General features: G+C 40.0%; 1 protein-coding gene across 3 annotated transcripts in view; it reads left to right on the top strand.

Annotated features, from left to right (window-relative positions):
- PTPRN2 (protein tyrosine phosphatase receptor type N2) overlaps positions 1 to 22301 on the top strand; it is a 591206-nt gene that overhangs the window by 530711 nt on the left and 38194 nt on the right. For all 3 annotated transcript variants that reach the window (XM_073002896.2, XM_078378519.1, XM_078378520.1), the window contains 3 exons: positions 8346 to 8493; positions 11682 to 11755; positions 21375 to 21452. In XM_073002896.2, coding sequence (XP_072858997.2) covers positions 8346 to 8493; positions 11682 to 11755; positions 21375 to 21452 — 300 coding nt within the window. The remainder of the gene's footprint in view (positions 1 to 8345; positions 8494 to 11681; positions 11756 to 21374; positions 21453 to 22301) is intronic.

Raw genomic sequence — 22301 nt, 5'->3', positions numbered from 1 at the left:
AATGCTGAGTAAATTCAGTTCCAATAAAACGTTGTGCAGTGGCATAGCTATAAAGTTTTGTTCCCATCCTTCGACAATTATTCATAGGACAGGTGAGGTTCCTTCAAGGATACCAGACTCAAGAATTACATTAATTTACATGCCTTGGATAATTCCCAGAAGCAAAACAGGCTGATGTCATATGTTTCCAGCATCCAACATTCATAAAACAGAGGCGGCAACATTCTGCCTCACCTGTATATTCTGAACAATTTTCAAGGGCACTCCAATATAAATTGAATTTCTGTTCATTTGGGAGAAGAGCAGACATTAGAGAGAATATAGGAAAATATATTGTGTCAATTGATTTAGGGCTCTTGTTCCGTACAGCAGATCCTGTGGCAGCCACTCTCTGGGATGTCAGACAGGGGTGTTCTTAGCTGTACCTGAAAATGCTGTCTATCCAAAACCTCGTCCCTTTTGTACACAAAAGATGTGCGGTACCACTGAATTACAGATTAGAAGCACTGGTGAGAGCACTTACAGATTCCTTCATCTGTCTTGCCTCAAAAATGTTAAATATTTGCAGAATAAAGAGTGTCATATTGCATGGGGTGGAATGGCATTCATCAGTGCAGGATCTGAAGGTATAATACCCAAGTGCAACTGATAATTGAACAAAGGTTGCCACGTAGGCAAGCCTCTAGGTATAGATTTAAAATACGTATAAATAAGCTCAAAAAGCTCTGAAGGCTATCAAGAGCTTTAAGTTGAATAATGTCCTTTGTATTTTCTATTAGTTGCTGATTTAAAACAGCAAATCCCTGCCTTGAATGAATAATTTTGAACTTCAGTACACTGATATTTCAGTACATAGGACAGCTCCTCATTTAACATGGGGTGCCAGCATTGTTCTTGTAAGAATGCCTTCTGACTTCTTTATTTCTTTATAAGAAATAAATCTTCTTTATAAGCACTGGACAAGGCTTCATACAGCGGTCTTGCTTAGTCTCCTGGAATAGGTGTTCATGAAGATGGGGACAGGCAGTGTTGTAGCTGGCTTTGCACAGCATGTGTGCTGGTTGTTCCGATTCTATTTAGACAATTTGGAGTTGAACCATGAGGACAGGCATTGTTTGCATGTTCCTGATAGATGTTAGGCAAGCTAATTCAGTTCTTGATGCTTAAAAATCTGTCTTATCTGGAAGCACATTGAGGATGTTCATCTGAAGGTGAAAAGCTCTGCCTAATTTTCAGCATTATGATGTAGCAGTGTACTGATGCATCTTAGCAACAAAAGCAGAGTAGTGTTCAACAAAATGCAATAGAACTATTGAATGTAAGTTATGCCAGTTATGGAAATTATGGAAGGGTGATGATGTCGGGGTTGATTTTCAGTAGAGATGGGGTATTTGTATATGAATGTGAATATCCCTGCATAGGTGGCAACAATGAGGGTCCAGCTACTCCTGGCAGGTAGCCGGAGGACAAGCCTCGCTGCAAGGTCGAAGAGTAGATCGCAGATCACGATCTGCAGAGCCATTGGAAGAATCATGGCATCCACAGCGGTAGCAGATTGGTGAGCGGACCGTCAGGCCCCATGGGGCTGGACCCTTGTTATTGCCACCTGTGCGGGGATATTCATATTTGTATAAGAATACCCCCATCTGTAATTTTCAGTAATTAAAAACTTCCCACTTTTATCCCATCAGTTTCCCAATTCCCATGTAATCCCTTTCACTGTATGGAAGCTGTGGGAGCTGCAGGGTGGGAGGAGGAATACTTTAATTATGGAAAGTCTTTCCTAGCCAGTAATGTCATCCCTGGTGATAATTTTCAGTAATCAAAAACATCTCTTCTTCTACCATGGCTCCCACAGCTTCCATATGAGAAAGGCAATTAAATGGGAGTCAGAAAAGATTAAGTATTCTAATTCCCTTGGGCTTCTGTATCCAATACCAAACTTCCAACCATCACTTTCCAAATGCTCACCTACAGCTCCCTCTCCTCCAGTTTCCAGCTTTCCAAAGATTGTCATTGGCTAGGCCAAAGAGCCAGTCAAGGAACAGACACTGGAGCTAATCATAAAGCGTATATATTGTATACCTACACATAATCTATAATATATACTGTCTTTTAACCTTTGTAGTAGTGAGCTTTGTCAGATCTGATTTAGTCGCTTTCATATCATTTCTGTTTATAAATGGAGATTGTTTTATTTAAGAAACACAATAACAGTGCAGTAACATGAGCTATAACTTTTGGGAATTAACATATTGTATGAATTTTAATGTTAATTAGCTCTGAAGATATGAAGAGTCCTGTACATAAAAAGCATTTAGGTTAGACAGTGAAAAGAACACCAAAGAAATAGAGATATGTGACTAGAGTGAACAAGCAGGTTCTGGGAATGCACTCAATATCTAAGTTGAGAGCTGCTTTGCTTGGAGGTCTAGTTCATGACTGCTCATAATTTGTATGAGCCTGGACTGCCTGAGTTTGGGAATAAACCAACTGGGACTCTTTAAGGCTTTGTTTCAAGGTATGGGATACTACAATGATTAGCCTTGGGTGTAGGTGGCATAATCCTGTTGAAGGGGATGGAATGGGCTGGTTGCATGTGCAGACATGCAGATGTGTTATTGGTGACTTACACAGCTATTCCTCCTGTTCTGTGTATTTTTCTGAATAGGAACTATTTTTATCCTCTCTAGTAGTGTAAGAACAATCACCAGTGTGGATGGAAAATGAAAGGAGCCCTAAAAGAGAAAGATGGTCCTGATTTTTTTCTCTGCTGGTTCTCTGAGAAGAGGCTGCATTGAGATGTCTTTGGGCTTCTGACCAGAAACTAGTTCTGAAAATAAAACAACCCCCTTTTGTGCATTTGTATGTTCATGCATGCACTCACACATGGGAAACAAAGCTGCAGTTTGTTGTGAAAGGATTTCCAGAGAGATTGAAGTACCTTACCAAAAGCCGCACTGGATTTTCCTGAATACAATGCCAAGACTTGATTAATCTGGTGTGACCTCTGAGCCAAACAAACCAGAGGGAGCTGGTACATCCACTGGTGGCAAAAATACAAATGGGAGACAAATGGGAGACTGATTCTCAAGATGTATAAAGATGTTGACAACACAGACTTTATTGTTATCTAAAAAGCTTAGGCTGGGCACATTTCAGCTGTGGCCTTCTTCAGGAACAAGCTTTTAGCACTCTAACATCTCATTTGATCTGTATGAGTTCCAACACTAATCCATAGTGACTTCTGAGCAGAAGGAGCACTAGATAAAGCTTCTGATTGGTGATTCCTGGACATCTGTTGGAGTGTTCTGCAAGAAAGAACATAACATAAGAACATAAGAAGAGCCCTGCTGGATCAGGCCAAGGGCCCATCTAGTCCAGCTTCCTGTATCTCACAGTAGCACCACCAGATGCCTCTGGAGCACACGAGACAACTAGAGATCTGTCTCCTGACATCCAACTCTTGCATCTGGAATTTTGAGGTCCCTTCCCTTTAAGCCTGCAGATTATGCATCCCCATCATGGCTTGTAACCTGCGATGGACTTTTCCTCCAAAAATCTGTCCAGTCCCCTTTTAAAGGCATCTAGGCCAGATGCCATCACCACATCCTGTGACAAGGGCTGACGAGAGGTTCTGTAAGAAAACTGGAGGCACTGTGGCAAAGTGGTTTTTACTTTAGTCTCTGAGAGAATGGAACCCAAGTTTGCTGAAACAATGGACAATGACTCTCAAGATTTGTGTAAGGAAACAGAGCATCTTCTCCACCTGTGTTATGATGGGTAGAATTGTATCTGTTTTCGATTGGCTGGCCTAAATCATTGTGAAACATTCATTTCAAGTGTAACTGTTATGACAGTCACACTTGAAATGGATGTGGGCGGCATATAAATTAAATAAATACATAAATGACCATACCCAAAGCTCACTACCTATGGACCCACTGCTGACTGAGAGTTCTCTGACCAACTTGGTATTTTTTACATATTTCTGTTGGCATTGCCAGAGTTCAGTGATTCCCCCTCCACAGGGGCAAAGAGGTGCCTCTTAAGGCAATGTTGAATAATACCAGACAATACCAAGAGTAAACTTTAAGCCAGTGCATTTAAAAAGTTATGGAAAATAGTCGTCTCCTAAATAGCTGGGAAGCAAAATTCTGATGACAGATACCTTAAGTAATTCTAAGGTGCTTCTGTGCTACAACGTTTCTCATTATTGTTGATAACCACAAAAAAGTTGGTGAAGCAACTCTCTGTGCTGCATGTACTTGAAACTGCAAAAATATCTGAACTGTGGGAATTTCTATATCTGGATAATGCTGTGGCCTTGCAGATGCAATGACACTCCAATTTTCATTAGCTTCATTCGGTCCACCCAATAGTAAGGATGATGAGAGGAGGAGTATACCAACATTGCGAAGGCCAGAGATTTCCCAGTTCAGTATCATCATAGCCTGTAGTTGGTAGAAGTCATTCCCGACATTACAGGTAGTCCTCACATGCCAGTTTTTAAAGAAATTATTGTACTCAAATACAGATAACAAGCCAGCTGCATTAAAACATTGCTTGCTTAAGGACTGCATAATTTTACTGTATATGAGAATATGGAGCTGGAAAAATCTACAGTGTGTGTAGAAACAGAAGCCGTCAAGTAACGTAAACAAGCCAACTCAACTTCATGCTGAGCAAGCATCTGTACTCACCTTGCTAGGAACTGAAACTACACACAAACCTTGTTCTCACAGAGGTTTCTTCCCTAGCATCTCCAAGAAAATCTGAATAAGACTCCTGTCTGAAATGGGGGAAAGTCAACTGTCAGCAGTACTGGGCTATTGATTCATTGTTTATCTGTATAGTCTAAACAAATTGGGAGTCATGATGGCTAGTGGAAAATTGCAAATAGTAGTCTAGGAAGGTACTTTCCTGTGTCCCTCAGCAGCTGTCTTGCATTTGAGAACTATCTTCAGAGTGGTCATGTTCATTTAGAAAGGATAGTACTGTACCTCTGTAGTGCTTGCACACAAGGAAGAATTTTCACCATGTTGGGTTTTTAGTTCTGTGACAGCATGCTTGTCTTAATTTCAGTTTTTTAAAGCAAGAGACTTGATTAGGTATTAAACCTGCCAAACAACCATCACAAATCTATAAGCCAATGTAGAATCTCAAAGGAAGATTCAGATTTTCCCACAAGCATGAATTTATAAAACTGTTGGATTCTGTACAGGTGCAGGTGGTTTACTGGGCCAAGAAAAAACAGGTGCATCTTAGGCTTTGAAGATACTGTGTAACTTTTTGTTTTCAGAGAGGGTTGTTCTGTAATCTCTGGAAATCTCTCTTATTAAGTGTTTCTTTTTTTAGGTGTGTGCCAAATGCCTTTTATTCTAATAGGATAATCCTTTCACATCAAAATAATACTGTACCGTTGTACCTTAGAGACACCAAAGGCATACCTGTCACCATTGTCCTGAAGTAGCAACATTTCTGCTGCCTCCATTGACACAAATCCTATAATCCAAACTATCTCAATGGCATTAAGTGTGCCTTTCTATTATACTTTCTCTCCTTCTGCAAATGTCTCTGGATTTTTTTTATCATGCCTGCTCTTGGCAGGTACGATTTCCACAAACCAGCTCACAAATGTCCCTGAATGTTTTACATAAAATTAGAGTATATATCAGACAGCATTTTCCTACTCAAAAATGTTTGCACTAATTTGCAAGGAATATTAGCTTTCTTTTCTCATGTCATAGTTATAAGAATAAGATTGCAGTTTTACTAAGCTGGTGGAAACAAAAAGTATTGTCTTAAACAATATCCCTTTTTGTGGTGGAAAAAGAACAACATAGGGAACTTTGATGGTAATCCTAGGAATACTGTATTGGCTTGCAGTGAATGCATATTTTGAGTACAGGTGTTTTACAAAGCCCATAGTCTCAACAGAAGGATGAGATTTTCCATATCTGTATCATAATACTGTCAGACTAATTCTTTACAGACCACCTAGATTTTCTCAGTTACCAGTAACTGGTCATCAGATCCAAACTTTAGCCTATTATTTATTTTTCTATGGTTATCACAGGAATTAGACATATGTTGCAATTTGTTTAGTGAACTTATATATAACGAGATGTAGAAGTAGTTTTATTTGCAGTGTATCATATTTAACAGATGAGTCTCTATCATATGTTAGAAAAGCTTTCTGTGTGTTCTCTAGCTCTGGCTGACCCTTTTCGATGCTGTAGTGGGATGGATTATATCTATTAAAATTTTCTGAACATCAAAACATTATTTTCGGCTCTTAATCGGGGTATGAAATAGGTAAGCAACTCTGATGAATCCAGTGGTCAGTTTTCTGCCTTCAGGATGCTTCAAGTGCTGCACAGACCGCCAATTTTTTTTTAAAAAATAGAAGTAAATGTGTAAAGCAGGAGAGGCTAGAAATCCACTTCCACTTTTGAAAAATAGATGTTTTGGGGCATTAAATTGGAGTGGGGCTGTGACTTTTCCAAAAAGAAAATCATCCTTCCTAGAGCTGCAGTTTGCCCTTATCTATCTTTTTTTTTAAAGGGCCATTGGATAGCCGAGAGGCACAAAAATAGCTTGGGGAGGGGGAGGTATGAAGCCGTAACAGTTACATGGATGGCATGGTCTTCTATTTAGATGCTTCTTTTCTTGTTCCCAGAGTACCAGAAATTATGGAGCCTGGTTTAGGGTTTTGTGGTCAGAGATTGACTTAAAGGCATACTTTAGAAATAAATTAATATGTCCTGACTATATTTACTGTGGAAAAATAAATAATAAATTTGTTGGATCCTTTATGGCTGCTTGCTGTGTGAAGATGCCAGGCCTCTCAGTAGTGCTTGCCAAGTTATGTTATCAGCTCAAAAACAAATCCCCATTTCTTTAACACTTTAAACCTATGTTTTGCCAGACTGAGTTTAAAATAAGACATCTAACAATTATCCTCTGTGTGTACCTTGAGTATACAATATCCCCCCCCCACTTTGAATTCTCTGAACCGCCTGTTCTGCTTCTTGTTCTTGCTCTTCTTGGGGGGGGGCGGGATTGCCATCTTCCTTCTCCTCCTTCTCCTCCTTCATAAAATGTATGTAAATGAATCATAAATGGACAGCAAGTAAGCGTAGCAATAGTTACCTGATAATTTGGTAAGGGGTAATAGTAATAATGGTAGAGGAACTTGATTTCCAGGGTTGTACTGATTCTAGTTCAGGAAGGGAATTGTGAAAATTGACTTGGTTCAAGATAATCTTGTAACCAGAATAAATGTTTCTGATGTTCTTATCAAACTATTAGAAGGCTTCATTACATTGCTATTCACCCTTCTCTTACCAAAATAGTGTCTTTTGATTATTTTATTTCCTTCTATTATGTCAGATACTTCACCTTTGCTTAACATATAACTCTGAACAGCACAGAAGTTGGGATAACAGAAACAGCTGTTCCTTCTGTATTCCTTGCTTCCATTATAATGTCTGAAACAGGACTTACGCATCTTGCCCAAAGTGAACAAATCATCTCTAACCATACAGCTGAAGAGTAGATTGCAACAGTACCAATTTCAAACTTGATTGGAAAGTCACAAAGCTACTTTTGTTGCAGAGTTTTGAATAAAACTCTGGTAAAATTCTGTTTTGCCATGCAGTAGAAATACAAAGATCCATAGAGGAGAATAGTTTCAAGACCCCTAGAGTCCAGCCCTTTCCCATTGACTGGCACTTAGAGAGTCTTAGTAGCTCACTCTGAAACATTTGTAGGACAAAGAATAAAAACTTTTCTTTACCTACAGAAATTGCAGACCTGTGTATATTGCTTTCTTTGTTACACGCATGCTAGCAACCAACCAAACGGGTCAACTGCAACAAACATCTGCCACCAACTGAGGAAAGAGAGATAGAACACTCAGCAGAGAGGCAGGTCTCTCTTTGAATTTCAAAAGCTGGAAGGCAATTACTCCATCCTAGAAAAGTCCCCCCCAGTCACTCACACTACAGACAGCATGTGAGATCATAAATAAAACTCCCAACAGCTTCAGATATGCCCAAGAGTTGAGGAATTATTGTGATGCTTCTCTTTTCTGGCTATTCCAGTTCCTACAATATCATAAGCTGTATTTTTTTTAACTCTTCTTGAGATCATGTGTATTTGTTATATACACTCCTTTCTGAGAAGATTGAGTTGTAGGGCACGGAGTCAAAAAGTTGTTTGGAGCCAAGCAGAAGGCTTCTAGTTCTCTTTACTTGAACCACTTGTTAAATGGGATAAGACAGTGTTGGGTATATGAAGGCTACTACTGTATGTCTAACCATGAAATCTTCACATTTCAGTCATATATGGAAGACCACTTAAAGAACAAGAATCGTCTGGAGAAAGAATGGGAAGCTCTTTGTGCTTATCAGGCTGAGCCCAATGCATGTACCATTGCATATAAAGAAGAAAATGTCCAGAAGAATCGGTCACAAGTTGTGGTAGCATGTACGTATACTTTGAACCAAATAGCTTACTTCTTCCTTTCTCTTTACCTATGGTTCCAAAGTGCTTCGCTATCTATAGAAAACAAACAGATTATGTATGCATCACTCTCTTAAAAAAAAAAACCAGAAACCCCACCTTAGTGTTAAGAATTGTTTTTATTTTATTTTGTTGTCTTGTAACTTCCCTGTGCTCCAGACCTCTTAGAAGGCATGCTCCCTTGCCAAGTAAAGGGCAAAATTACCTGTATGTGGAAGTTCATAAGTTTTCCCAACCTGATGGTGTGGACCAGATTCTTGGAGAGGTGAAAGCCACCCTATGTGTGCTAGGCCCTTGCCTTGCCTGGCTTATAAAAACAGCCAGAGGGGGACTGGCTAAGTGGGTAAGGAGAGAGTGATGGATGCCTCCTTGCAGGGAAGGATCCCAGAGGAGGCAGTAATGAGAAAGCTCTCCTTGAACCCCACTCAACTGAACAACGGTTGGCCAATCTCAAATATTCCATTTCTGGGCAAGGTGCTGGCAGTTTCTCAGCTCCAAGGACTCCTAGATGGATTGTGTACACCTATTTCAGTCTGGGTTCAGACCTGGATATGGGATAGAGACAGCTTTGGTGGCCTTGGCGGATGACCGATGCTGGGAACTGGACAAGGGGAGTGAGTCCCTATTGGTTCTGGACCTCTAAGTGACTTCTGATACCATTGATCATGGTATCCTACTGGGATAGGACTTGGAGGCATTTTTTTTTACAGTGACTACAATCCTTCGTGGTGGTGGGGCTGGAGGATTTCTGTTCTAACCCTGGCCATTGACCTGTGGTGTCCCTCTCAGTTCTGTTTTGTCCCCCTTGCTATTTAACATATACATGAAAATTCTGGAAGAGGTTGCCCAGAATTTGGGGGTTCATTTTTACCAATATGGTGATAATACGAACTTCTCTCTCCTATCAAATTCCAAGAAGGCTGTTTCAGTTTTAAATGAGTGCCTAATGTCAGTTATGGGCTGGATAAAGGCAAAAAGACTGAAACTTAATCCAGTCAAGATGGAGGTGCTCCTGGTCAGTTGGAAGGAAGATGAGGCAATATGGATGCAACATGTGCTGGATGGCGTTAAATTACTCTGAAAACCTAGGTCTGTAGCTTTGGAGTACTCCTGGATTCATCCCTGGGTCTGGATGCCCAGATTTCAATGATGGCCAAGAGTTAAAACATGTGCCCCAGCTTTGTCCATTTCTTGAGACATCTGATTTGGCTACAGTGACACATCCATTAGTTATACTCCACTTAGATTACAGTAACACATTCTACCTGGGGCTGTATTTGAAGATAGTATGGAAACTTCAGCTGTATCTGAATGCAGTTTCTAGACCGATGATCAGGGCCAGTAACAGGGTGCATATAGTACCGCACTACAACAACTGCACTGGTTGCCGGTCTGTTTCTGGACCCATTTCAAAGTGCTGGTTATTGGCTAAATAGTTTGGGTCCAGGATGTCTGAAGGACCATATTCCCTCCATATGAGCTTTCCCAACTTTTTATATCTTCAGAGGGCACCCTTCTCTTAGTCCCATTGCCATTGGAGGTGCATTTGAAAGGGAAACACAAGAGCGGGCCTTCTCTGTGGCTGCTCCCAGGTTGTCAAATGATTTCCCTCAAGAGGTTAGGTTGGCCCCTTTCCTTTTATCTTTCCACCAACAGTTGAAGACCCACCTCTTCAGACAGGCTTTTAATAAGCATAACTGAGTCCCTGAATGCTGGTTTTTAGCTATCCTGTTTCCCTGAAAATAAGACCTAACCTGAAAATAAGCCCTAGTATGATTTTTCAGGATGTTCATAATGTAAATCCTACTCAAAAAATAAGCCCCAGTTAAGTGAAACCCTGCCCTCCACCCTTGTGCAGCAACCAGAGGAAGATGACAGGATTGTAAAATAAAACATCCCCTGAAAATAAGCCCTAATGTGTTTTTTTAGAGCAAAAATTAATACAAGACCCTGTATTGTTTTGGGGGAAACACGCTAAGTTTGTTCTTAAAGTTTTAAATGTTTTTAATCATTGAATATATTTAAATTACTATTATAGTTTAATTGTTTTTAATGTATAATATATTGTGTTTTTAATTTTTTTTTAACACTGTGAGCTGACTTGGGAGAAAGGTGTCCTATAAATGAGAGAAATAAAAAATTAAATAAATAGACCTGACAACAGCTAGTGCCCTTTTGTATAGTTTTGTGTAAAGGCCATGCACAGTTTTTATATGTACATAGAAAAATTAGTCACCGACAGGAAGCTGTGTTGGTTCAGATTCTGGCATTGCTTTAGAAAGTGTATAAAACTGTGTCACCTTGTAATTAGAACTGCTTAAGCTGTTCATCTGGTTTTCAGATATAGTGAATGGTTTTAATGGACACGCTTCTAAAGCAGCTGTTCTCTGTTGGGCTTGAGATGAAAAGCACAGCCAAGAGTGGCTAAGATATATGTATTCCTGGAAAAGTCAGTACTTTTTCTGTAAGACAGAAAGCAGCACATCTCCTCCATGCACCTGATAATTGCATTATAATAGTAAGAAACATTGTGTACCAGACAGGCTTCTGATGATGTAGTGCATCACCATGAGACATGAGGTAGATCCTGGCTGCTATAAGTCCTTTCATTTTAAATTTTAACTCTCAACAGCAGTCTTCTAAGTATTGTTTTGCTTAAATAGGGAAAGGTACAGTACTTCCTAGGGAGTGCTGTTTTGATATGTAGCGTTTTAGAATTGTTTCCCATTATTTTGCAGAGAACTTTTAGACCACAGGTCTATCTTAGTGGAAGTTTCTATTACAGAATAGAAAGTCTTTATTCAGTCACACCATGTGTGCAGTTCATTTCATCCAAAGAGCAGTACTGGTGTATGCATATTCCTGTTCCTCCCCTCCAGTTCTAAACCCAGCCACCCACCCCCAAAATTTTAACTATTATTTCATTTTGTAAAACCTAACCACCCAAAGCCAGTATTATTCTACAATAGAAATTGGTTCCTCAGTGTAACAAGTCCAAAGCAAGAACCTTTTAAAGGACTTCACTATTTACATTAGCATTTTTAAGAGAGTTGTACATTTAAAAGACAGTGTGCCTATCAAGGTGTTAGTGGTCAAATGTAGTCTTTTAAAAGTATAACATGCATGATAATAAATGCATTTCTTTGTGGCAGATGATCATTGCAGAATATGTTTGAAAACGGAAAACAGTCACGACAGTTCAGACTACATTAATGCCAGTCCAATAGTAAGTACAATATCAACAATAAATTCTGTTTTCCAAATTTAAAAACTAATTTCAATGCAGCTAATTCTGATGCAAGTAAAAGTTTTATTTTCATGCAAATTGTGGGAGCAGTTTCTTGAATTTGTATATTTTTCAGAATTGTACATATTATATTCTATAGACTGGAGAAAATGTTTGTGTTGTTCTTGCACCTGTTTTATGTGAGTAATGCTGATCAAATGTCTTCTTCTTTCCTAAAAATTAAAGCTAGTTTCATTTCTACAAAGCCTTAAGATTGTCCATTTCTAGAAACTTAACTGCTGATCATGTTCCTTTAAAATATTTTACTAGCAGTTTGCCATTCAGTTACAAAGCTTTTGGTAAGGGTACATAAAGCACATGGATTTTTTAAAAAAAATATTAAGGGTTGGATTAATGATTTGGCTAATGCCATGCTGCAAGAGTTTAGATAAATGGTAAGTGGTATCCCATACTATCCAGCTCCTTGCAGTAGGTTTCTGAAATAATTTGCCATAATGGGTTTGTTCCCATAGCAATCAGAGGAATTGCCTTTCGGCACTGGTAAAAGAATTGGTGTTTGTTGGGATAGCCTGTATTTCTCCGATAAAAGCATTTATCTGGATACCTTAATCTGAGGAACAACATATTATATGAGAAAATGGGAAGGCCCTGATAAATCAGATCATCAGAACTTGGTAGGATATGAACTCCTATAGGATCAGCTGTTACCCCTTCTTACTGTTCACTTAAAGTTCATATCGTATGCCACGTCGATGGCCTAAAGCAGACAAAGAAAATGGACTAGTTGATCTTCACTGGTTACAAACAACAAAAAATATTATCTCCATTTTAGCAACAAGCACGTTAAACTAAAATAGTTGTTTATGTATAGGATTGAATTAGTTTGAATTCTCTGGCTCAAATCCTGTTAATAGTGTAAGCCCAAGCACTACTTTCCATCCATTTCTTCCTAGTAAACAAAGTGGCACAGCCACAGTCCTTGTGTGCGCGCGCATGTGCATGGACGTGTGCGCGCGCACACATGCACAAAGCCCGCCTATGTGCACTCCTTCCCTCCAAATGCAGCTGCTTTGATTTGTACACCTGGAAGAAACAGATGGAAAGTTCTAGGGATTCCACTAGGAGCAGGATTTCTTTAGAGAAGCTGTCTTCTGTTCTTTAATGGCAGTTTCCTTTAGCGAAATATGCTTTGGGCCAAATTATGGGTTCCATAAGTAACATTAGAATATTGTAAAGTCTAGTTCAGTTTATCATCAGAACTACAGTATGCTGTTACAGGAAAGAATAAATCTATGGTTATCCCCAATATGATCTCCTACTATATGCTGGCTCCATTAAAAAAAACATTTTAATTGTATCCATGCCACAGAATACAATGCTATTTTGTAAGCCTCTCAGCTTGCAAAGGAAACTTTGTTCCTCTTAACTTCTTGGGCTTGGTTTTATCAATGACTTTTGAAATAGAATATTCTGCCACTCTGTGACTTTGTTCTGTCTTGTTATGTAGTAAAGGTATTTGAAATAGTGCATGTGGATGGGATAAAACCCTTTTCCCTGTGTGTATTGTGTGTGAGAAATCGTAAGACCAAGAATGGAGGGATGGAAGGAAAATACCCAATGAAGCATGGCTAATGTGTGACTCCTCAGAGATTTAAAGTACCAGTACTTTGATCTTATTTGCACCTTCAGAAGTCATACCATCAACACCTTTTAAAAATGATGTTGCCCTTCAATTTTAACAGTTTTGAGGCAATTACTGTGCCAACTTTATCTTTGATGCTTTGGTGCCTGTGTCCAGATTGGAAATGAATTGCTGAATATTCCTTTTGGCGAATTAATAATGGTAAAGTTATAAATGTTGAATTACACTAGAAAGTTTATTTCCACCCAGCCAGTGTGAAGGATGCCTGATAAAGCCAGAGTGTAACATAAAGCAATTACATTCAGGCCTCGGAAAGGGAGGCTTCCAGGGGCGTCCTTATAGCTGTGTATTTCCAGCTTCAGGGTCAGTGGTCCAGCTTCCAGCTGGGGCTCACTCAACCTTGGTTTGAGTCTAAATGAGTAAAGCAATACATGTGGGGGTGGGGGGCATTTTTTGCACTAGAACAATGAGTTGGCCACCTGCCCACATAGTCCTTTCTTTCTTAGCCGCTCCCCCTTCTCATTATATTATAAAAATCTGGAAGAGGGGGCGTTAAGCTTTATGCATTCAAAACAGCATTGAATGAAGTGTGCAAAGAGATCCAGTCAAATATCTTGCTGACTTTAAAAATTGCATATACAAAGGTAGAACTGGGAAGAAGGGATGTTGAGCAATTCCTTGGAATAAAATTAAACTGGAAGTCTTCTTTCCAATTCTGTAAAATAACATAAAATACTATTATAATAACTCCGCTGCCAGTGGTTGAATGAAAAGCTTGCAATTACGGCACAAGGAGACCCTGACTGTGCAGAATAAAACTGTGATAATTACATCTGTCATATTTGTACTTAGTCCTCATTAAATTTCAGGAGACTCATCCAGTAGTAAATAATGTGCAATCTTTGCTTTTAAATCAGAGGTCATGAAAGTAAATGGCAATTCTGTTTTTCCTCTAAGGGTGTTGGGGGTGGGGGGAGGACCCATCAACTACATTGAAAAAAAAATCTACCTACCCTTCAGCTTGCTTATTATTAAAGCCACCAGACTGAGGAATGTGATTAACATGACAGTTTGCTCAAACACAGCATACAAATTTTATCACCAAGAATAGACTTGCAATGACATTGAAAACCAGATTTATTTAACTCCAATATGATTTTTAAAAAGAAGGATTAAAAATGTTATGTTTAAAATGCATGAATAAAAACAAGGACCAATTATTATTCCCTTTTGTGATTCATTTGTGCTTTAAATACAAGGGTTGGAGTGATGACAGTATTATATCCGGTAGGGATGTGTTGGTACTTTTCTTTCCCCCTCCTCATGTTCCAAGAGTTTTCAGAAAGATAATAATAATAATAATATGCAGTCAAATTAATTCTAACTTATTGTGACCATTTTCAGGGTGTTCTCAGAGTACTCATAAGTATTTTACCATTCCCTTCTTCTGTGGTCATCCTGGGACTCTGCAGCTTATCCAGTGCTGCTCAGGCTGGGTCTTCTGGGATGTACAGTGAAGAACTGAACTCCCAATATGTAACTCACTGAGCAACCAGTGAAACACAGAGGTATCTGAGGTTGCCAGTAGATTTAAACAAAATTAATTTGACAGGGGTTCATTTTTACAGAGCAACCCTGTTGCAACATTGTAGGGTTCCATGGTACCTTCAATTTTCCTAGCAATGGAAGGGAAATAGTTAAATCAGTTTTCAGATGGGAGTGTGGCAGAAAGCTGGAAAAACCATGGATACCATATATTCAGGACCTTCCCCATTCTGTCAATTTTGCCTCTCCATTCTACCCACTTTTGCTTTATTGTACATTGATCTGGTTCTGGAGTGGAGAGCAGAAGGATCCACTGTCATTGGAGGGTTTCCAAGTTTCCCCCCCTCTGCCTCAATATATAATCTATTTTACAGTCTATATGGAACTGCCTCTGAATCCGGAGGATTGTGTTGTAAATACAGTATCATGTTATGTATCTGTGCACATGCACTGAAAATAAATGCATGTTGTTGTTATGTCTTGTCAAGTCGGAACTGCTGTACAGTGACCCTTATAGGACTTTGTAGGTAAATGAGCTATTTAAGGAATGGTTTTACCAAGTCTACTCTCACAACCCATGAGTTTCCATGGCTATTCAGGAATTTGAACCCAGATCTTCAGAGTCCTAGTCTGTCTGTCACTCTGTCCACTCTGCACCACACTGAATACCCAACTAAGTCAGCGTGAATTGAAAACCCAGCATCTGCGCAAGTGAACTAAACCATTTGTGAGCCATCAGTGTTATAAGTAAGTTAAAACTGTAGGACAAGCTGTGTGTTTTCATGTAACATGACTCTTATTCTAAGAACGTACACCATGCAGATTTCTTAAGCAGCCTTTCTCCTTTTTGATGAGTTCAGCATCAGTAGTGAACAATGGGAGAGTTTAAGATTTACATGCATTGAAACTATGTAATACCTGCAAAGAGTGTGGCTTGGGTATTTCTTTGTAAATGCTAGCAATCATCACTTACCATGTCTCTTCTCTATAGTTATTCGTTGCTTTCTGTTCAGCACAATGTAATTGCAATCTTCTGAGTTAGTGTTAACTTGATGACCAGCATTTCCTCATTATGATTTGTGCAACCTTCCAGTCGGCCTTCTGACAGAAGCTGATTTTATACTGTAGAATTGAGAATGGTGTCCTTCTCGATTTGAGTGTATTTGGAAGCATTTCTTATGTGGCAACACTACTTACCTCATTACTGATTAGTCTATTTCATTTCTCTTTTAAACTTTTCTCTTTTGTTGAAAATGCACAGCTTGGCGTTTCTTTCTTTAACTCATCATGTTTGATCTTTAATTTGGTTTGCTACATTCAAAATTTCAGAATTTATTTAGGGACATTTTGATAATGGGCAGGCAGAACAAAATGAAACACCTATATCGTACCATTGCAAGGGGTTGTTCTGTTCAGCCAGCCTGAAGATTTTAAACTATTTTTTATTAAAAGTGTTTTTCTAAAAAAAAATAAGTAATGTACAGGGTCATCCCCCACTGTCTGCAGCAGAGCAAATTGCCACAAGCAGACTGAAATAAGCCAGTCTAACTTTTTGCCATGTGATGAATCATTTAACTGGACTGTGCTTTTGTCGACACACAGTACTCTGATCCTTTTCAAGTCATGTTCATGGATTATATCTAGGCTTGGGTCACCCTGTGTTTCCACTTCTGCTAGGCTTTCCTAAGGTCAGTGTTCTACTGCCATTTTTACTCTTTCTCAGCATATCTGGGGAAGGGAGGAATAAAGCTGGGTTTGGAAAAAGTTCACCACCGGCAAATGTGGCCCTGTTGGAGAATGAGAGTCTTTTGAAATCATTTTTTAATGGTCATCTATGGCATCCATTCTTAATGGGGGCCATATGGCACCCTAGGAGGCGCTAGCACATTGGAAGCGGGCCACAGACTGAAAATATCAGTTAGTCTATTTGATGGTGTCAGTCTATTAGATGAGAAGACGGACAAAATACTAGATAACCTTTAATGGAAATACTAGATAACCTACAAAAGATGAGAAAGACTGTGTTGTTCTCATCTGTGTTGTTCGCACAACACTCAGCCATACCACAGGCCCCAAATGTATCAATGGCGCTGCCCATATCTTTTCCACCAATACAAATCCTTTCTGGAAAAACAAAGATACCTACCTCAATCATCTTCCTCATACCAAAATCGACAGTGCATACAGCGACAGCGTCCTCGACAGTTCTTCTGACGACCTGATAAGAAAATCAAGCAGAATCTTTGACTCCCCTATTGCCCAGATCCGCTCTCTTTGTATCCCACTACCCACCACCACCCACCTAGCAGCCCATTATCCATCTTGGGCATCCATCACCACCGACTCATGGGTCTTGTCTACAATATCCTTCAGTTACACAATAGAGTTTCTGTCCCTCCCACCACCCAGGGTAGTCCTAACCACATCATCAAACGTCCTGGAACAAGAGATTCAGTCGCTCCTCTCGAAGGATGCTATTTCAGTAGTCATCCCATGGGACAACAACCTGGGGGTTCTTCTCCTGCTATTTCCTTGTCCCCAAAAGAGACAGATGTCTCCAGCCCATCCTCGACCTTCAGGACCTGAACTACTTTATCCTCCAGAGGCGTTTTCGTATGATGACGTTAGAACATATTCTTCATCTTCTTCAAGGAGGAGACTGGTTCGTTGTCATCGACTTGAGTGACACTTCCACATCTCAATCAGACGGAACTATCACAAATTTCTACGATTCTCCCTTGGCCCCATGAGCTTACAAATTCAAATCCCTCCCATTCGGACTCTCCACCGCACCACGGGTATTTGCAAAGTGCATGGCTGCTGTGGCAGCCCATATCTACACTCTAGGAATCTTCTTGTTCTCTTACATTGACAATTGGCTGTTAGTCCGTCCGTCACACTCTCAAGCCCAGCACAACATCGAATTCACTCTTTCTCTCTTAGCTGATCTGGGCCTCAGGGCCAATATGGACAAATCCGTCCTAACTCCCTCACAGAAAGTCACTTATATAGCCGCCATTCTACATTCTCGGGTCACACGGATGTTCCTCCCTCAAAAAAGAGCACTGAAGATACACTCTCTTGTCCAGTATTTTCAGCCATATGCATTCGTAACCGCTGTTCAGGCTCAACACCTTCTAGGCCTCATCGCCTCCACCACATTGGTCACACAGCACTTGTGCTCCTTACAAGCATGGTATCTTTCCCTTTCAATCCCCTCTCTGACAATGTCCTGGCGAACATGTGTTTGAGCTCTAGAATATTCCGGAGATCTCAGCACAGGTGTAGATCAACCCATTAGTGTGAATTGTTGATGCTTTTCTCCTTAGAAGAATAACTTGTAGAAGCTTTAAGAGAGGTAGCCATGTTAGTCTATGCAAGCATATCATACAAAATCCAAAGAACAAAAGCAGACAAAAACATAGCATCGTAGAGTCATTATTTTAGAACAGAATAATTTCGAATCAAGAATACAGAAGGAAACAGCTGAGATAAAATTCACATGCATGATGGACACCCATATAAATGGACTGAATATAAGCTTAGGTTTCTTCAGTCTTTCATTACCAAATGTAATACTTGTGCTGTTATCTACTGCCACTGTTATTTTCTTCAAAACTATCAGGCCTGTCTCTCATCACAAGGCTCAAAAGGTAAAGACTGCCAATATTCCCTACATCAACCCACGTGGTTCCTCTGCTATTTTCTTCTACTTTTATATATTCCTTCTCACCCTCTCTTGAGTTTTTAACTGAATCCCATCCCCACCAGTCTTCACCCCGACACCCCTTTTCTCCCCCTCCTTTTTGCTCATGTCTGTTTTCTGTCTCCTGTAGGAATGTTTAAAATAGAACCTAACACCAAACATAGGCCATAAATTACTTCATGCGAGATGCAGCCACACACCCAAGACTCTTAGGGCCAATAAGTATTTTGAATGTTTTAATTGTGAAATTGGTGTTTCATCCAGTATTTCATTCCTCCCCCTATGTCTGGACTTATCCACGAAAGCTTACATTAAAATATAATAGTTATTCTTTAAAGTGCCATATGCTTGTTTTGTTTCTTTGGATTTTGACTGATATGTTTGTAGAAGTTTGTATCCTATATTTAGGCCATTTGAGATGATTTATTGCAGTCCAGCAATTCAGATAGCTAAGGATAAACATAGGTACATGTGGTGTGCAAAAATTCTATGGAAAAGTATAGATTCAGAATGTTTTTCCTCCCCACATCTTCGCTTCCATCGCAGACTTGTATAGAAATCTGGCTTTGAAATCCTGGAAGCTTCAAACCACTTCATAGAAGTTTCAAAAGCAGTATGTGCCAGTGCTCTGATGCTGAAAGCGAAAAAGTTTGAGGTTGTACTGGCCACGCTCAAGCCCTTGATGTATTTGTAATAGCTGTTTTTGATCCTGATAAAAGAACAATCCACTGGACTACAGTCACCAGAGATTTGAAGTGGATCTTTGAGATCACAAAACTGACAAGACCTAAGATTCAGAATCTTGTGGGTTAATCTCTGCCTCAATAACACAAATAAACCTGCCCTAAAATAGTTTCCAAAAGTTATAACTAAGATAAAACCTGAAATAAGACTTTAACCGAGATGTATAACTTTGGAAGAATGCTGCAGAATACATAGCAGCATTGTGTCCCCAATTCATTCTATTTCCTTAATAAACTTTTCCTTCCTATACTATTGTATGCTCTGCAGTGAAACAAAAATACAAGTCCCCATATTCTTCCCTTGTGAGGCAAACATGGCAGATATAGCTTAGGGGGAAATGTTAAAGGCCTCCCACCAGCAACACCACTGGAATTGTGTTTAAGGATGAAATAAACGGTTTTTTGTCCTTGTGGTTGCATTTCCATTAGCAACTCTTGCCTGTATTCAGATATTGGGGCCATATATTTAAGATCAGAAGCTTGCTCATTAGCCGACAGCCTCTCCCAAGTAGATTTCACTATTCTGTTCTTACTTTGGGCGAGCCAGTCACAGATCTCCCATCTAAGATATAATTTTCCCTTTGGAATGGCATATCTGAGAGTTCATAAAGGTCTTACATTTCATTGTGATGTGATGTTTATGTATGTATATATATGTATTAATTGGGGTGAATTTAGCTGTTCAGTAGGATTCAGCACTTATTAAAATGATTTGAGATGTATGTTCCCGTAGCAGCTTATAGACATTAGGTCTTGAGTGTGTTGGGTATATTATGTCTAAGGGACAAAATAAATGGGTTTTTGTTCTTGTGGCCAAATTCACATTGGCGGATCTTTTCTGTATTAAGAGAATGGGGACAGAGATTTAAGACCAGAAACCCACCCATCAGTTTGAAAACAGTCTTTGTCACTACCTAATCCTATTTATTCTTCATGGCTTTGTTTCTGAGGATCTCCTTTTTTCCTGCTCAGTCAGTCTTTGAAAGGGATGTAATAATTAAGGTCTTTAAACAGGGCTACTTCTATTGAAGGTTAGAAGCCTACATTTTAAACAAATGAACTAACCAGAAAAGGCCAGGATTTAGTTTGTTTTTCTGTTTTGGCTTGTTTTTAGATGCATGTGCCCTTGAGTGCCATGATAGTAACAGAAGAGATACTTAAATGTGACCAGCATTCCTAATACCCTGCCCTGACATATTGTTTTGAAGTGGATTCTAGGTTGCTGTGAAGCAGAACCCCCTGAGCAAATAAATGCATGTGGCCAAGAAATGTCATTTAAATGCTCTCATGTTAAAAATTTAGAACACAAGTCATTTATCTCCAGACTTATTTAGGATGTATTAGACTGCTAGTTCTATTTTGCTGGGGAAAGGAATTCTTTTAATAATGAAAAGAAACAAAACATGATTGCTCTCTTTAAGAGGTGAAGAAAGATTCACCTTTCCATCCCACCCATACTTCCCAATCCTTGACACGGTGGGGGGGGGGTAGACCCAAGGAGACCCAGAAAAGGTCAACTAGGAGGAACAGGGCCTTTTCAACAGTGGCTGTCTTGCAATGAAACTCCTTTCTGGTGGACGGGCCTCAGCCCCCCCCCCCTTGGCTTTAGGAAGCAAATTAAAACTCAGCTTTCCACCCAGGCCTTTGAGAGCTTTTCTCCTTTTTAATTTAATTATTAGGTAATTATGTGATGGCCCTATGTGTACTGTCCACTGTTCATCATTTAATTGTTGCTTTTAATTCCTCTAAGTTGGGAGGTATGTAGTATTTGATAGATAGGTGGCTTTGGGGGTGTTTTTGTCTTTTCCCTTTATTATTATTGTTCTTCTTCTTGGTCTTGTTTTTGTTCTTTTTTGCTGTACTAGTTGAACTACTTCATTTACAATGTCTTATCCTCAGTTCTGTAGCAAACTCTCACCTTTCTCTTAAACATTAGATTTAACTGCTTTTCCCTTTTTCCAGATGGACCATGATCCAAGGAACCCTGCATATATAGCTGCTCAGGGTCCTCTGCCTTCAACTGTCACAGATTTCTGGCAGGTAAAAACCTATATTAATTGCATTTCATTGTTCACATGTTTATACAATCCTAATTGTCCACAGTACTTTTAATAATACTATGGCCCTAATGAGAATCCTGTTGGTATTGGTATAACATTTGCAGGACTTGGATTTGCAGGGTGCATCTCAGTTGCATAATTTGGTGTGTGATCCAAACACTCAACTGAGACACTCCACAGCACCTTGTCAATTAGCTGCATTTTACCAGCTAAGTGACACAAAACGTATGTGAATACTTGCAGGATTCTGTCCTATGGGTTTTAGTACCACAAATGTAGTATAAAGTCTGCAGTATATTTTGAGTGCATATGAGATGAAATTGATACGCTTAGACACATAGACTTGGTTTAGTGTACACCCTGTATTTGAACTCTGTGCATGAAGGGATGTCTCAGCAAAACATGCCCTCACAGGCTACAGAAGGGTTTAAAACAGTGTTCCTCAATGTTTTCTGTAGTGTGGACCAGCAGAGCCTCTGAGGGAGGTGAGGCGGCCCCTTGCGCTCACGCAGTCCCCCTCCCCCCCGCCCCCCGCAAGCACTTCCCTCCCCATAGCTGCTTTGCGCGCGCGGGGCGCTTGCATGAAAGGTGGAGGGAGTGCTCATGCTGGCAAGTGCGCCCGCAAAGCAGCTCTGGGGAGGGGAGTGCATGCGGGGGGAGGTCTGTCTTTGCTGCCTCCCGACTCTTGCCCACCCGCACCCCCTCTGCTGTCGCTGCTGGGAAGAGAGCAGCCAGAGCACCCGACCATTTCCTGACTCCCGGCTCTTGGCTACCCCCCGCCCCCACCATTCCGAGTGCGTGCGGGGGAGGGGGGCTGGTGGGAGGTCTG

Source organism: Pogona vitticeps, chromosome 6, assembly GCF_051106095.1.
Source record: "Pogona vitticeps strain Pit_001003342236 chromosome 6, PviZW2.1, whole genome shotgun sequence".
In the NCBI taxonomy this organism is placed as follows: domain Eukaryota; kingdom Metazoa; phylum Chordata; class Lepidosauria; order Squamata; family Agamidae; genus Pogona; species Pogona vitticeps.
This window is presented reverse-complemented; position numbering and strand designations above follow the sequence as displayed.